Raw genomic sequence first — 14,065 nt, forward strand, 5'->3', positions numbered from 1 at the left:
GAGAGAGCAGCGCACACCCCTCGCTCCCACCAGTCAGCCCGCCCGCCCTCCAGAGTGTGGGGGGACTGGAGATGGGGAAAGGGAGCTAGAGGGGACAGATGGACGGACCAGGTAGGTCGGGACAGGGTGGAGTCATCCCCCACGATCTCCCACCTTCCTGGCTCCCGAGGTAGGATGGGGGTGAGGGGCCCGAGAGGACTGAACTGTAGGGGGCGAGGCATCATGTGAAGAAGGAGGAGCCGTCGAACTGCGGGCGGCGTTTCTTGGCCATGGGTGGAGCTTGGCGATTGGAGCCGCCTCTTTTGGGGAGTGGGTTCGGTTCAAACCTGAAAAGGAGGAGACTGTGAGGAAAGGGGCGGGCCTAAGCGTGGGGACCCGGTTCTTTGGAAATTGGTCAGAGGTAGGAGGGGGTGTTAAGAAGCGATCAACTTGGAAAGTGGGCCAATCCGTGACGCAATTCACGGCCCCGCCTCCCGCTCCGACACTGCTTCTTTCTTCTGCTCCTTATTGGTCCCAGGTTCTCCGCCCGCCAGATGTCTTCGCCACTCATCGGAGGTTTTACAAAGGCGCAAGTACGCGATGAGGGCTGAACGCTGGAATGAACACGGCCTGGATTGGGCACCTGTGGAGCTTATTTGCATTGGAGGTCGTGATTGGCTGACTTCCCAAGATAGACTGGGCGGTGTCTGAACGGCGCGTGACCACCTACGGTGATGGCCTCTCTGGGGACTGCCTTCCGCCGCCTGGGCGCCGTGTCCGGAGCTGGGGCCGTAGGCTTGGCCGCCTACGGGGCGCACGGTGGGGACAGAGGACGGATCTAGGATTGTGCTGGGGGCGACCTCTGGGGTCTGGCTTAAGGGTGGAGTCTGGGAAGTGCCCTGCCTATTATCGACCGGACAGTCCGCAAAGACCCAAACCTTTGTAAATTCCTCATCCTGGTCCAGTTGGTTCTCAAGCTGCCGAACGCTTGCTTATTTCAGTCGATCAGAAAATTCCCTGGGGGCTCCCTTTTTCGATTGCGCCCCCTTGGGTCACCCCAAGAATAGGGGCGGTGGAATTTATGTGAAAATTGATAATTTTTACCTTTTCTTTCTACAGGCGCCCAGTTCCCAGATGCCTACCGGAAGGAGGTGAAGTAACTGCTCTGGGGCTTCCGAGCGACTTCAGGGTCTTGACAGTGTCGAGGGGAGGTGTTGCGGTTCTTCAGAGCTGCTGGCATTGCCTGAGGTGTACCGGGGTGCCTGAGAGAGTGGCAGAGTGGAACTTAATGGGGCATTAGGAGAACTCAAGATCCAGTTTCCTGCAGTGCTTAGGAAGTCTCTCTTTTTTTTTTTTTCTTACAGCTCTATGTCAAGGCCAACCAATACCACTTCTTACACAGTCTGGCCCTGTTAGGGGTACCCAATTGCAGAAAACCCCTCTGGGTAACCTTCCCTCTTTGCCTAAACCTGATCAAGCCCTACCAGCCCCTTTTAGCCTCCCCTGTTCTTATTAACCTTGTAATTTTGCCTTGCATTTCCTTTAGGCCGGATTACTACTAGCCTCTGGAACCACTTTATTCTGTGCCAGTTTCTACTGCTACGGCCTGACTGGAAACCCTACCGTCCAGAGTTTGGCCCCTGTGGGGGGAAGCCTGCTAATCTTGGGCTGGCTTGCCTTGGCATTTTGAACTTTCTTGTTTTTTATTTCTGGGTGATTTTTTGGGAACTGGAATAGGAGGGAATTAAAAGTGAAAGGCAAAATAAAAACACTGCAGTCTTTATTTATCTAACCTCCTGGAGGAAGGATAGGGATTGTCAACTTCTGAACTCCCTCCCTTACCTAAGACTGAATCAGTCAGCCTTGGGCCTGGGGATTGCCTTCACATCACATTAACTTGTTGGAGGCCTAGGAGAGGTTCAAGTGGTAGGATTGTGTGAGGCCCTGAGTTTTATCTAACACACACACACCCCACAGTACATCACCCCCGTAGTACTATGTGGTTAAGTCTATTCTTTAGTGGTGTGGGGAGAGGAGAGCTGAAAGATAGTTCAGTGGAATTTTTTTTTTCTGCATATAGGGGTTTGACCCCAGCACTGCATGATTAAAAGAACAAGTTAATTTAGGGGCTGGATTACAGGAGTTAAAGGGTTAAGGTCTACCCTCCACCCCCCACACACTTGTGGTTGATTCTAACCATTGATCGGAGGGTAGGTAAGATAGAGAAGGAACCAGTATGACAATAATAGCAGGCATATAGGCAGGCTGGCGGGTGGGGGCTGATGGAAGGGAAACTGGGGACACTGGTGTTGGGAAATGTACACTGGTGGATGGGTGTTGGAACACTGTATGATTGAAACTTAATCACAAACAACTTTGTATCTCACATAGTTTAATTTAAAAATTTTTTTTAATTAAGTTAAGAAAAAAAAGGGTTAAGGCCTTGCCAACCCTAGTTTGATCACCACTGTGTATAGTCCTCTGAGCACCTCCAGGAACGTAATGAGGATACGGAGTGAACATCTCCAGTAAGCCTGAAAAATCTGTGCTCTCATAAGAATTGTCTTGTGTTTCTCAGAGCCAGAGTGATAAAGTACCATAGATAAAGCTGTTTTCCTCGCACAGCTGACCAGGGTTTGATCCCCATCACCCCAAATGATCCCCTAAGCACCGCCAAGCGTGATCCCTGAGCACAGAGCAAGGAGTAAGCCTTGAGCATATCCCGGTTTGGGCCCCAAACCAAAGTAAAGGTCTTGAGTTTCTAATGCTCATTAGAATTGAAGATTCACTGTATCCCTGTCATCCCATTATTCATCGATTTGCTTGAGCGGGCACCAGTAATGTCTCTATTTGTCCCTGTCACATGCTAGTGTAGCCCAATGACGTCTGCTCGCTCCAGGAACATGAAGAGCCTGAGATTTTAGCAGCCTCTCCTTACTCGTCCTTCTCAACGCTGCTGTATTGGAGGCTCTTTCAGGGTCAGGGGAATGAGGCCCGTTATTGTTACTGTTTTTGGCATATCAAATACGTCATGGGTAGCTTGCTAGGCTCTGGTGTGCAGGTGAGATACTAGCTTGCCAGGCTCTCTGAGAGGAAAAACTGCATTGCCTTCTTCCAGGAGCTTTGTTTTAGAGTCTCTGGATCTTGGCCGTTGATGAGATTACATGACCCCCGGGGGCAGTTTGTGGGTGTGACTGCCAAGCTACTGGAAAAATGGGGATTTGGATGGAGGAGGCCCAGTCCTGATCCGAGCAGGCTTGGAGATCTCAGCCACGAGTCCTGCATACCTGGTTTCCTCTGTTGGTTCCCTCATGGGTAAGGTTCGTCCAAGTGTGTGGAGAGTGGCCTCAAGTATGGCTGTGGCTGGGTTCTGAAGGTTTTCAGCTGCTCAGGCTCAGCTTGGGGTAGGGAGGGAAACTCAACCTACCCCCCTCAAAAGGGGCCCACTGGTGAAGATAGCTTGGCACGGGGGAAGGAGATTCTGCCAGAATTGAATTGATTAGGGCCTGGAAAATAGCTGAAAGCGCTTCTGGGATGCATGCTTTGTATGTGAGAGCCCTGGGTTCAATCCCCAGAATCCCGGCATAGCACAGCCACTGCACATCCATCAGGGAGTAACACCTAAGCACCTCGGTGTATCCCTAAGACCAAAAAATAAAATAATAAAAATAATTGTTGAAGATTACCCTAGGGTAGTGATTTTCATCTTTGTTCCATAACTTTATTAAACAACTCTCTAGAAGTCAAGGTTAAAACAATACAGAATAGGAGAAATGCCATTAGACACAAAATTTAGGAATTCAAAGCAGGGGGGGAAGTCGTGTGTTGGATATTAGAAAAAATGCTACAGTGGATCAGAGTAATAATACAGCAGGTAGGGTGTTTGCCTTGCATATGTCAGACCCAGGTTCAATCCCAGGCACCACATATGGTCCCTTGAGACTCAGTAGGAGTGAGTTGGATGTGGGCCAAAAACCAAAAAGAAAATAAAAATGCTACAGTGTTTGTGCTTGAAAGAATCCTTTAAATAAAAGAACTGTTGTGGAATTCTAGGGATAGTTCAGTGGAAGAACACATATGAAACCTTAAGTTTGAGCCTGAGGTTTTTTTTTTTTTCTTTAGAGATTCAACTCTGCGTCGCTCACTTGCCCCCTTGCCTGGCTGTCTTCACCGGGGGACCCTCGGAGGGGGTGGGCTTCAGTTCCCTCCCCACTCTGAGCAGAGCCCCCGCAGCCAAAGACTTGGAGCCCAGTCACAGCCATGCTCAAGGCCCCTCTCCACACGTTCGGATGGGCCTCATGCATGAAGGAACCGGCAGAGGAACCCAGGTGTGTGGGATCCGGGGCTGAGATCTCCAAGCCTGCTCGGATCGGGACTGGGCCTCCTCCGCCCAGATCCCCCATTTTCCAGTAGCTAGGCGGTCACAACCAGGGACTGCCCCCGGTGCTGTGTAATCCCACCAATGGCCAACATCCAGAGACTATAAAACCAAACTCCCGGGAGCGACATCTTATAGCCTACTTCACCCTCTTGGAGAAACTGGCAAGCTACTGAGAGTTTCCTGCCCACATGGGAGAGCCTCGAAGTCTCCCCATGGCGTATTCATATGCCAAAACCAGTAACAACAATGGGTCTCATTCCCCTGACCCTGAAAGAGCCTCCAATGCGGCACCATTAGAAAGGACAAGTGAAGGGGTTGGAGTGATAGCACAGTGGGTAGGGTGTTTTCCTTGCACGCAGCTGATCCAGGTTCAATTCCCAGCATCCCGTATGGTCCCCCAGCACTGCCAGGAGTAACTCCTGTGCATCGCCGGTTGTGACCCAAAAAGAAAAAAAAAAAAAAAAAAAGAAAGGACAAGTGAAGAGAGGCTTCAGGGCTAGGACGAATGTAGATGTTACTGAGACCACTCAAGAAATTCGATGATCAACGGGATGATGATGATGATGATGATGATGAGCGATTCAACACTATTTTATTTGCCCTATTTTTATTTTTTTAAATGTTGGATATTTTATTATTTTTTAATTTTTTTGGTGATGGATCCCTGTGAGGTGCAGTTACAGACTTACAAACTTTTGTGGTTACGTTTCAGTCATACAATGCTCAGCATCTGAGCCTGAGTTTTGATCCTTGGCACTGCCCCACCTGCTGAATAAAATCTTGGTGTCACAACAGACAGTAAGGGGTTGACTCCTCATCATTACAACCATGAAGGGAAAGGGGAAATAAAAAGAACTGTTGTATGAAGGGAGCACAATGAACAAAAAAGACAGTGGAGTTTGGGAGGGATGTAGGGCCATAGGACTTGTCAGTGTGGACTGAATATCTGATTTAACTACAAAGGAATGAGAAATGGTATCAGATAGTCCAGCATTTAAGATGCTTGCTTTGCTTAAGACCGGCCCTGATTTGATCCCCAGCACCACATGATCTCCCAAGTATTGCTGGACGCAGTCCTGGAGACCCTGAGTGCCACTGGAGTAGCTTGGACTCTTCCATCAAACTGAGAGCCCAGCTGGTTGAGAATTGCTAGGAGGGACCCCTGAGTTTGGTCTCTTGAACACTGCTTGGGAGACACTTCCTACCCGCTTCCCTGAGAAAGAAAGTGAGAAAAGGTGACAAGGAAGTCTGACTTAGCACCTGGAGATAAAAATAGATGTCTTAGGGGCAGCACTTACCGCTGCTCGCTAAGATTTTTCTGGGGAGCCACAGCTGTCCTCGTGGGGCCGGTTAGTTCAGCTGGTCAGAGCCTGGTGCTGACAACCAGCAGTGCTCATTGCTCTGGGGCTGCTCCTGTTAGTACTTGGGAAGACCTCGTGGTGCTGGGGATCCACATCAGGCCTTTTATGCAAAGCATGTATTCCTGACCTTCCTGCTATCTGACTTTTATTAAATCTTTACTATTGGGCAAGAAAGATAGTACAGCAGGTAGGGCACTTGCCTTGCAATGTGGTCAATCAGGGGTTCAATCCCCAATACCACATATGGTCTTCTGAGCCCCTCCAGGAGTGACTGAGAGCAGAGCCTGGAGTAGGCTCTGAGCATCAGTGGGTGTGGCCCCCAAACAATCTTTATCACATGTCAAACACACATAAGTAAATTAGGATTATGACACCACTGTTATATAAATTTATTTATTGAATCACCACGAGAGCAGTTATAAAACTTTCGGGTTTAAGTCTTGGTCATACAATGATGAAACACCCGTCCTTTCACCAGTGCACATTTTCCACCACCCAAAACCCCAGTATACCCACATCCCACCACTCCCCCTACCTGTGTGGCAGATTATTTCCACATTACTCTCTCTCTGCTTTGATTACATTCAATATTTTGACACCAGACCCACCATTATAATTTGAGATTTTACCCCAACACTCAGATCTGCCAAAAAGGCAACATTAGACAGTTTGCTTTCTATTGCTGATTATGAATAGCATGTGATGTCGTGCAGCCATTGGAATTCTGAAATTTTAGTAATTAAATCTGGAGGGATTTATGCCAGAAGCCACTGGGTTCCGAGGTTTCTGAGTCTCTGGGATCATGGGCATTCAGTGACTTGATTAGGAGCCAGAAAGGCCATTCCTGGGTGGCAACTTGGGGTCTCCTTGGGCCAGGGGTGGAAGGGGCCGGCTCCACCCCCATCCCTGTGAGGCCCCACATATGACACCATTCTTTCCCTTGTGAAATTTCCCATCTAGTAGTTGATCAGGCCCTAAAACAACGAAGCATAGGCCTGGAAGAACAGTACAGTGACTTAGAATACCTGTCTTGCATTTGTATGGCCACAACTTCAAACCTGTGGTGTTCCCTATGTGTCCAGTGCAATTTTGTCAAATCTCCTACATTGTATTGCATTGTTTTACTTGGCTTATACCCAGCAGTGCTTGGGGGACCATGTGTTGCCAGAGATCATATGCAGGGCTTCTGTATACAAATCATGCACTCACTCCAGCCCTTCGGGCCATTTCCCTCACCACAGTGCTACTATTTGAGCCTGGCAGCTCTATTGTCGGTGATGCGCAATACTGCAAGTGATTTCTGACTTACACAAACTAGCCATGTTTGTATGAGTGTCAGTGCCAGGATAGGCGGTCCAGGGTGAACATCATAGCCAGGCATTTGTGTGACCAGCAGCCATTATAATAGCATCAGCAATAGCAATGGACATAGTATAGAAGGAGGAGATATAAATAAAGGGCTAGAGATATAGTATAGTGTGTTAGGTACTTACCTTGTACATGGTCTATCTGGGTTCAATCCTCAGCACCCTGAGCACCAGCAGGAGTGATCTGAGCACAGAGCCAGGAGCAAGCTGGTTGTTACCCCCAAACAAATATATAATTTTATTTATTTATTTTTGCTTTTTGGGTCACACCTGGTAATGCACAGGGGTCACTCCTGGCTCTGCACTCAGGAATTACCCCTGGCAGTGCTCAGGGAACCATATGGGATGCTGAGAATGGAACCCAGGTCAGCCGTGTGCAAGGCAAATGCCCAACCCACTGTGCTATCGCTCCAGCCCCGACAAATACATAATTTTAAATGCTCAGTGAATCCCATTAAGAAAAGATAAGGCTGGGGGCTGGAGTGATAGCACAGCGGGTAGGGCGTTTGCCTTGCATGCGGCCGACCCGGGTTCAAATCCCAGCATCCCATATGGTCCCCTGCGCACCGCCAAGGGTGATTCCTGAGTGCATGAGCCAGGAGTGACCCCTGTGCATTGCTGGGTGTGACCCAAAAAGCAAAAAAAAAAAAAAAGAAAAAGAAAAGATAAGGCTGGAGGCCAGAGTGATAGTACAGTGGGCAGGGGTCTTGCCTTGCATGCAGCCAACCTGGGTTCAGTTCCTGGCATCCCATATGGTCCCCCAAGCATTACCAGAAGTAATTCCTGAGTACAGGTCTAGGAATTCCCTAAGCATTGCTGGGTGTGGCAAAAAAAGAAAGAAGGAAGAAAAGAAAAGATAAGGCTGGCGAAACAGTAGAGTGGTTTAAGGTGCTTGCCTTGTCCCCTGGTTTCAATCCCTGGCACCACATATGATCTCCAAGCCCCACCAAGAGATCTTGAATACAACCAAATGGTCTAAAAACCAAAGGAAAAAAAAGAAACTCAAATACATCATTGTGAGTTGTGCTTTGTACCCGAGGGTCAAAGAACAGGCAGCAATGGTGTGGGCGGAGTTGAGGCCAGGAGCAGCCCAGTTGGGAAGATGTCACTGAGGAAATACCACTGAAGCTGCTGAAAGAGCACCTAGCCATGCTCAAAGTGGGGGGAAAGTGCATTTTAGGCACAAAGAATAATGGCTCAAAGAAGCAATTCAAAATCTCTGGAACAGGAGTACAGGGCTTGTAGACATGTAGACAGTGCTAAACCAAGGTACTCATAATTTGTTTGCAGTGCAACACTACGTCACCAAAAGGTTAAAGTAAGGACTGGAGCAACAGTACTGCCAGTAAGGCCCTTGTCTTGCATGTGACCAACCCAGATAAGATCCTTGGCACCCCATATGACCCCCTGGCCCTTCCAGAAGTGATCCCCGAGTACAGAGCCAGGAATAAGCCTCTGAGCACTGCCAGGTGTGCCACCCTTCCCCCTCGCCGCCCAAAGAGGTTAAAATGAGATATTAGGAAGATATTTCAAAGGGCTGGAGCTCTTGCCTGGCACACGAAGGCCTCAAGTTTGATTCCTGGCACTGTATGGTTCCTTGAGCACAGCTGGAATTATTCCCTGCACTGCTGAGTCCAGGCGACATCAGGATGAATATTACCAGAAGTGTCTCCCACACCTGCTGATTCCTGCTTGGAAGACTTAACAAATACAGGAAGGTTAATATGAGAGTACTAGGATCTGATTTCAGGAAAGCAATCCAGAAAGTAAGGATGACAAGAAGCAGATCAGGGATGAGGGATAGAGGAAGACCACTGAAGATGTGAGAGGTGATGACGGATTAAAGTAGAGAAGGCAAAAACTGGAACATTTTGAAGATAGTGCGGACAAGACTTGCTTATAGATTGGATATAAAGGGTGAGCAAGAGGAAATCCTGATTTACACATCCTGTTGTATGAAGGTGCTACTACTCACGAGAAAAAACTGAAGGAGGGACAGGTTAGAAGATAGATCAAAGATCAGTTTGGGGAAAGTTCCTTCAGAAGTACCTGAGAGACATTCAAGTTGAGGGAACTCTGTTTGAGTTCAGGGAGTTGTCTGAACTCAGAAGCAAGATCTAGGCCAAAACAATAGTACAGCGAGCAGGCCGTTGGTTGATTCCTACCACCCCAAATGCTCCTCCGAGCACTGGCAGGAGTGATTTCTGAGAACTGGGTGTGACCAAGATAAAAAGAAAGAAAGACCAAAAAAAAAAAAAAGAAAGAAAAGTGAGATCTGGACTTGTTTATTCTGTAACCCACTAGAGTGAGTCTTCTATTTCATCTCTTCCCCACTAAATACCTTTGGAAAGATCCCTTGAATCACTGTGACCTGGCTGCCTGATTGCCGACCAGAGGATGATTTTTGAAATCGGATTTGATGTCACACCTGGTAGTTCTTAGGGCTTATTCCTGGCTCTGCACCCAGGGATCACTCCTTGGTGGAGTTCAGCAGTAGATTATTTTCATTCTCGTCTTCCTCAGTCTCTGCAACATTTGACCTGGTTAGCTACACATTATCCTCACAATACATGGTGTTGCTCCTGCGACAGTGCCCAGTGGGCCTCCTCTCTTTGGCTGCTTGGCTTTCTGTTCCTCTACTCAGTTGAAAGAGTGGTTTCCAAATCTTAATGAAAAATAAATTAGAGGGGCTGGAGAGATAGTACAGCAGGTAGAGTGCTTACCTTGCACATGGACGACCAGAGTTCAATTCCCAGCGTCCCATATGGTCTCTTAAGCACCACCAGAAGTAATTCCTGTGTGCAGAGCCAGGAGCAACCCCTGAGCATCGCCAGGTGTGGCCCAACAAGCAACAACAACAACAAAGAATTTAGAGGGGCCAGTGAGATAGTTCAAGGGTTAAGATGGGCCACTTTGCATGCAGCTGACCTCAGACTTGATCCCCAGCACAGTATACGGTCCCCTAAGCACCAAGTGATCCTTGAGCAGTATCAGGAATAAACCCTGAGCACTGCCAGGCTGTACGCAAAATCCCCAAAATAAATAACTAAGAATAAAGTAGAGAGACCAGAGTAACCCCCAGGGCACAGAGGTCAAGGTGATTCCTTGCATGTTGCCTGACCCTGATTAAATCCCTCACTGTGGGGAGCAAATCCTAAGCACTGCGGGTGTGGTGTAAAACCTCCTCCCCCTGACTAATCAGAACTCCTATGTTTATTTAATCAAAACCCTTTTAGGTTCTAATTTTTGTGTATATCTGAAAAATATATATCTATCTAATATGCTGAGGATGCATACATAAGTTTTCTGAAGGTATGTATTCAAAAAGTATCCATTTATTTCTCTAGGTCACCTCATTAGCCCTATATATATAATTTTTCTTACACTGGCCATTCCCAGTGCAGCTCAATAGCAGTGTAGTAGTACTCAGACCCAGCAGTGCTCAGGGCTCCTTGGTCCATACTTAGGAGAGGGGCGGGATGTGGTTCCAGGATTAAGGGCAGGATCTTGTGTTTGCAAGGTATGTGCACTGCCCCCTTGAGCTATCTCCCAGAATTTCTGTCTCCCACTGAACTGCAGACTCCTGCAGCAGCTGCAGTGTAGTAGAGCTTTCAGGGGAGATTGGCAGGAGTGTCCTGAAGAGTTTCTGAGGAGGCCCTGAGCCAAAGGAGTCGACTGATACAACACCTGGAAGAATTCCTGGCTGCTGGTTTGAAGATCACCACAGGGTCATGGTGGAAGAAGAGGGTATCAGGGCACAAAGGGTGGGAGCCTAATATTGAGAGGTTGGACACTTCAGAGGGCAAAGGGGAGCTTTTGGTATGGGCTTCAGTAAAAACGGAAGCCATTTATGTAGTAGGAAATCTTAATAGTTCATTGTAATATTATATATATATGTATATATATATTTATTTTTTAATTGAGTCACCATGAGAACAGTTACAGGGCTTTTAGGATTGAGTCTCAGTCAAACAATGATCAAATACCCATCCCTTCACCACTGCACATGTTCCACCACCAATAACCCCAGTATACCCCCTCTCCCAGTACCCCTCTGCCTGTGTGGCAGATGATTTTCACTTTACTCTTTCCTTACTTTGATTACATTCAATTTTCTTTTTTTATATATAGGTTTTTTTTTTTCTTTTTGGGTCACACCAGGCAATGCACAGGGGTTACTCCTGGCCCATGTACTCAGGAATTACTCCTGGCGGTGCTCAGGGAACCATATGGGATGCTGGGAATTGAACCCGGGTCGGCTGCATGCAAGGCAAACGCCCTACCCGCTGTGCTATTGCTCCAGCCCCTTGATTACATTCAATTTTCGACAGGAAACTCACTACCGTTATTTGGAGTTTTTCCCCCAACAGTCAGACCTGTCAGAATGGCATCATTAGACTGTATGTTTTCTATTGTTGGTAACAAAGAGCATATGATGTTGCACGGTCTCGAAAGCAGCCGCTCAGATTTGGAATTCTGGTATTAAGTCCAGAGGTATTTCTGTCAGCAGCCGCTGCATTCCAAGATTGGTTTCTGTGGCGCTGGGATCATGGCTGTTCGGGAGCGGAGGAGCTGTACATGGGCGACCGCTCGGGGTCTCATTTGGGCAGTAGGCAGGGCCGGTTCTGCCTCCCCCATTGCAAGATTCCCCATGCATCCCATCCCATCAATGCAAACTCCTACCTTTCTGTCCAATTGTTTCTGAACGGTGGTGGTCACCATGCTGTCCAGCGGGGAAAAGGCCAAGGAACTGAAACCCTTCCCCTCCCAGGGCTGCACGGGGCCGTCGCTTAGTTCCAAGTACAGGAGTATATCTGCCAGCAGCCGCTGTGTTCTGAGATTAGTTTCTGTTCCTCTGGGATAATGGACGCTCAGGGGTGGCGGAGCCATTCCTGAGCATGTATTTTGAGGTCGCACGGCTGCATAAGCTGGAGATGTCCCAGTCCTGCATACCGGAGCCATGTTAGTAGAAGCTCAGTGTCGCTGGGGCTCCATCTGGGGAAGGCGTGCCAGCTGTACCTTCCCCGTCTGGCACCCCGATGTTGTTGGCCCAGCCTGGGGTCCGGAGCAATCTCTGGCTTGCAGTGCCTTCCAGAACGGCCCGATTCTTCACTGCTGGTTGTGGCCTGTAGTATTATATGTTAAAATATTGTTTAATACATACATAATAGTAAACATTTTTTTTCTTTTTGGGGTCACACTTGGCAATGCTCAGGGGTCACTCCTGGGTTTGCACTCAGGAATTACTCCTGGCGGTGCTCAGTGGACCATGTGGGATGCTGGGAATCGAACCCGGGCTGGCCATGTGCAAGGTAAATGCCCTACCCGCTGTACTATTGCTCCAGCCCCCAAACTTAATATTTTATAATATTTCATTAAAAGGTGAGTGCAAGCTGCAGAGGGGCCCTCCACAGCAGTCAGAGTGCCACTGGTGGTGCCCATTACTGCTTCCAAAGGCTCCTCTCTCCTGTCCAGTGCTCTTGCTACATTTCCACCCTCATTTCAGTTATAGTCCATGTAATATGATCTCTGATGCCCTAGTTTGGGGGCTCTCTCTGGGCCATAGTATTGGGAAACCAAGGTAGGCGAGACCTATTTGATCTATTTGATCACTGGTTCCTGTTTTTACTATTCTTTTGTGGGGACCATACCTGGCCAGTGCTCAGGGTCTATTACTGGCTCTGAGCTCAGAAGTGTTCTCTTGCAGTGCTTAAAGGCAAGATGTGGTGCTGGAGATTCTTTTTTTTTATTTTTGGGCTCCACTCGGAGTGGTGGTGCTCAGAGCTTACTCCTAGCTCTGTACTCAAGGCGGGTTCAGGGGACCATATAGGGTAGGTAGAATTGAGCCTGGGTCAGCTGCGAGCCAGGTAAGCACCTTACCTGCTGTACTATCACTCTGGCCCAGAGCTGGAGATACAAACTGGAGTCAACTGCATGCAAGACAAATGCCTTACCCCTGTACTGCATCACTGGCTCAAAATTTTTTTTTTTTTGAGAGTGGAGTATATCTGGGTCACACCTAGCTGTTCTCAGGGCTTACTTCTTGGCTCTAGGGTCAGGGATCATTTTTGGCTATGCTTGAGGGACCATGTGTGGTGCCAGGGATTGAACTGTGGTTGACTGCATGCAAGGCAAGCAGCTTACCATCTTCAGTATCTCTTCAACCCACCGATCACCCCCCTCCCCAGTTTTACTTTGCATTACGTCTTTCCCACAGTCCTGCATATCACTGGAAAGTAAAGCTAAGAAACTTGTTCTGTATCATAGAGTTAGAACATGGGTAAGCTGGGATTGAGATTCTTTTCTGTTCAATTTATAAAGCTAAGGGCTGGAGTGATAGCACAGTGGGTGGGGCATTTGCCTTGTAATCAGTCAACCTGTGTTCGATTCCCAGCATCCCATATGGTCCTCCAAGCACCGCCAGGAGTGATTCCTGAGTGCATGAGCCAGGATTAATCCCTGTGCATCGCCGGGTGTGACCCAAAAAGCAAAAAAATATATATATATAGAGAGAGAGCTAAATTCTTTCTTCTTTGGGCTGGAGAGGTAGCACAGTGAGTAGGATGCTTGCCTTACATGCAGCTGACCTGGATTTGATCCCTGGCACCCATTTGGTCCCCTAAATTTTTCTAGGAGTGATCCCAGAGCACACAGCCAGGAGTAGGCCTGAACATTGCTGGTTGTAGCTCAAAAACCAGATAAATTTTGTCCCTGAACATACCAAGAAACTCAGGTTTCAATGTAACAGATTTCTGGGGTCATCAGGGCGACACCAAGGGGCATTCAAGGGACCCTGAGGTGGCAAAGGATCAAACTGGGCTTGGAACATGAAAGGCATGCACTCTACCACTTGAGCCACATCCTGGCCCTTAAACACACACACACACTCACACACAAACTCACACAAAATTTGGGCCAGAAAAACTACAATGGGTAAGGCACTTGCCTTGCATGTAGCAGATCTGGGATTCGATTTC

General features: G+C 48.1%; 1 protein-coding gene across 1 annotated transcript; it reads left to right on the forward strand.

Moving 5' to 3' along the window:
* Positions 1-324: 324 nt before the first annotated feature.
* On the forward strand, positions 325-1,748 carry TMEM256 (transmembrane protein 256). The gene is made up of 4 exons (XM_004605204.2): positions 325-798; positions 1,099-1,130; positions 1,344-1,424; positions 1,526-1,748. Exons 1-4 carry the CDS (start codon positions 714-716, stop codon positions 1,667-1,669), a joined length of 342 nt encoding a protein of 113 aa, XP_004605261.1. The 5' UTR covers positions 325-713; the 3' UTR covers positions 1,670-1,748.
* The last annotated feature ends 12,317 nt before the right edge of the window (positions 1,749-14,065 follow it).

This window comes from Sorex araneus, chromosome 3, assembly GCF_027595985.1.
Source record: "Sorex araneus isolate mSorAra2 chromosome 3, mSorAra2.pri, whole genome shotgun sequence".
Taxonomy (NCBI): domain Eukaryota; kingdom Metazoa; phylum Chordata; class Mammalia; order Eulipotyphla; family Soricidae; genus Sorex; species Sorex araneus.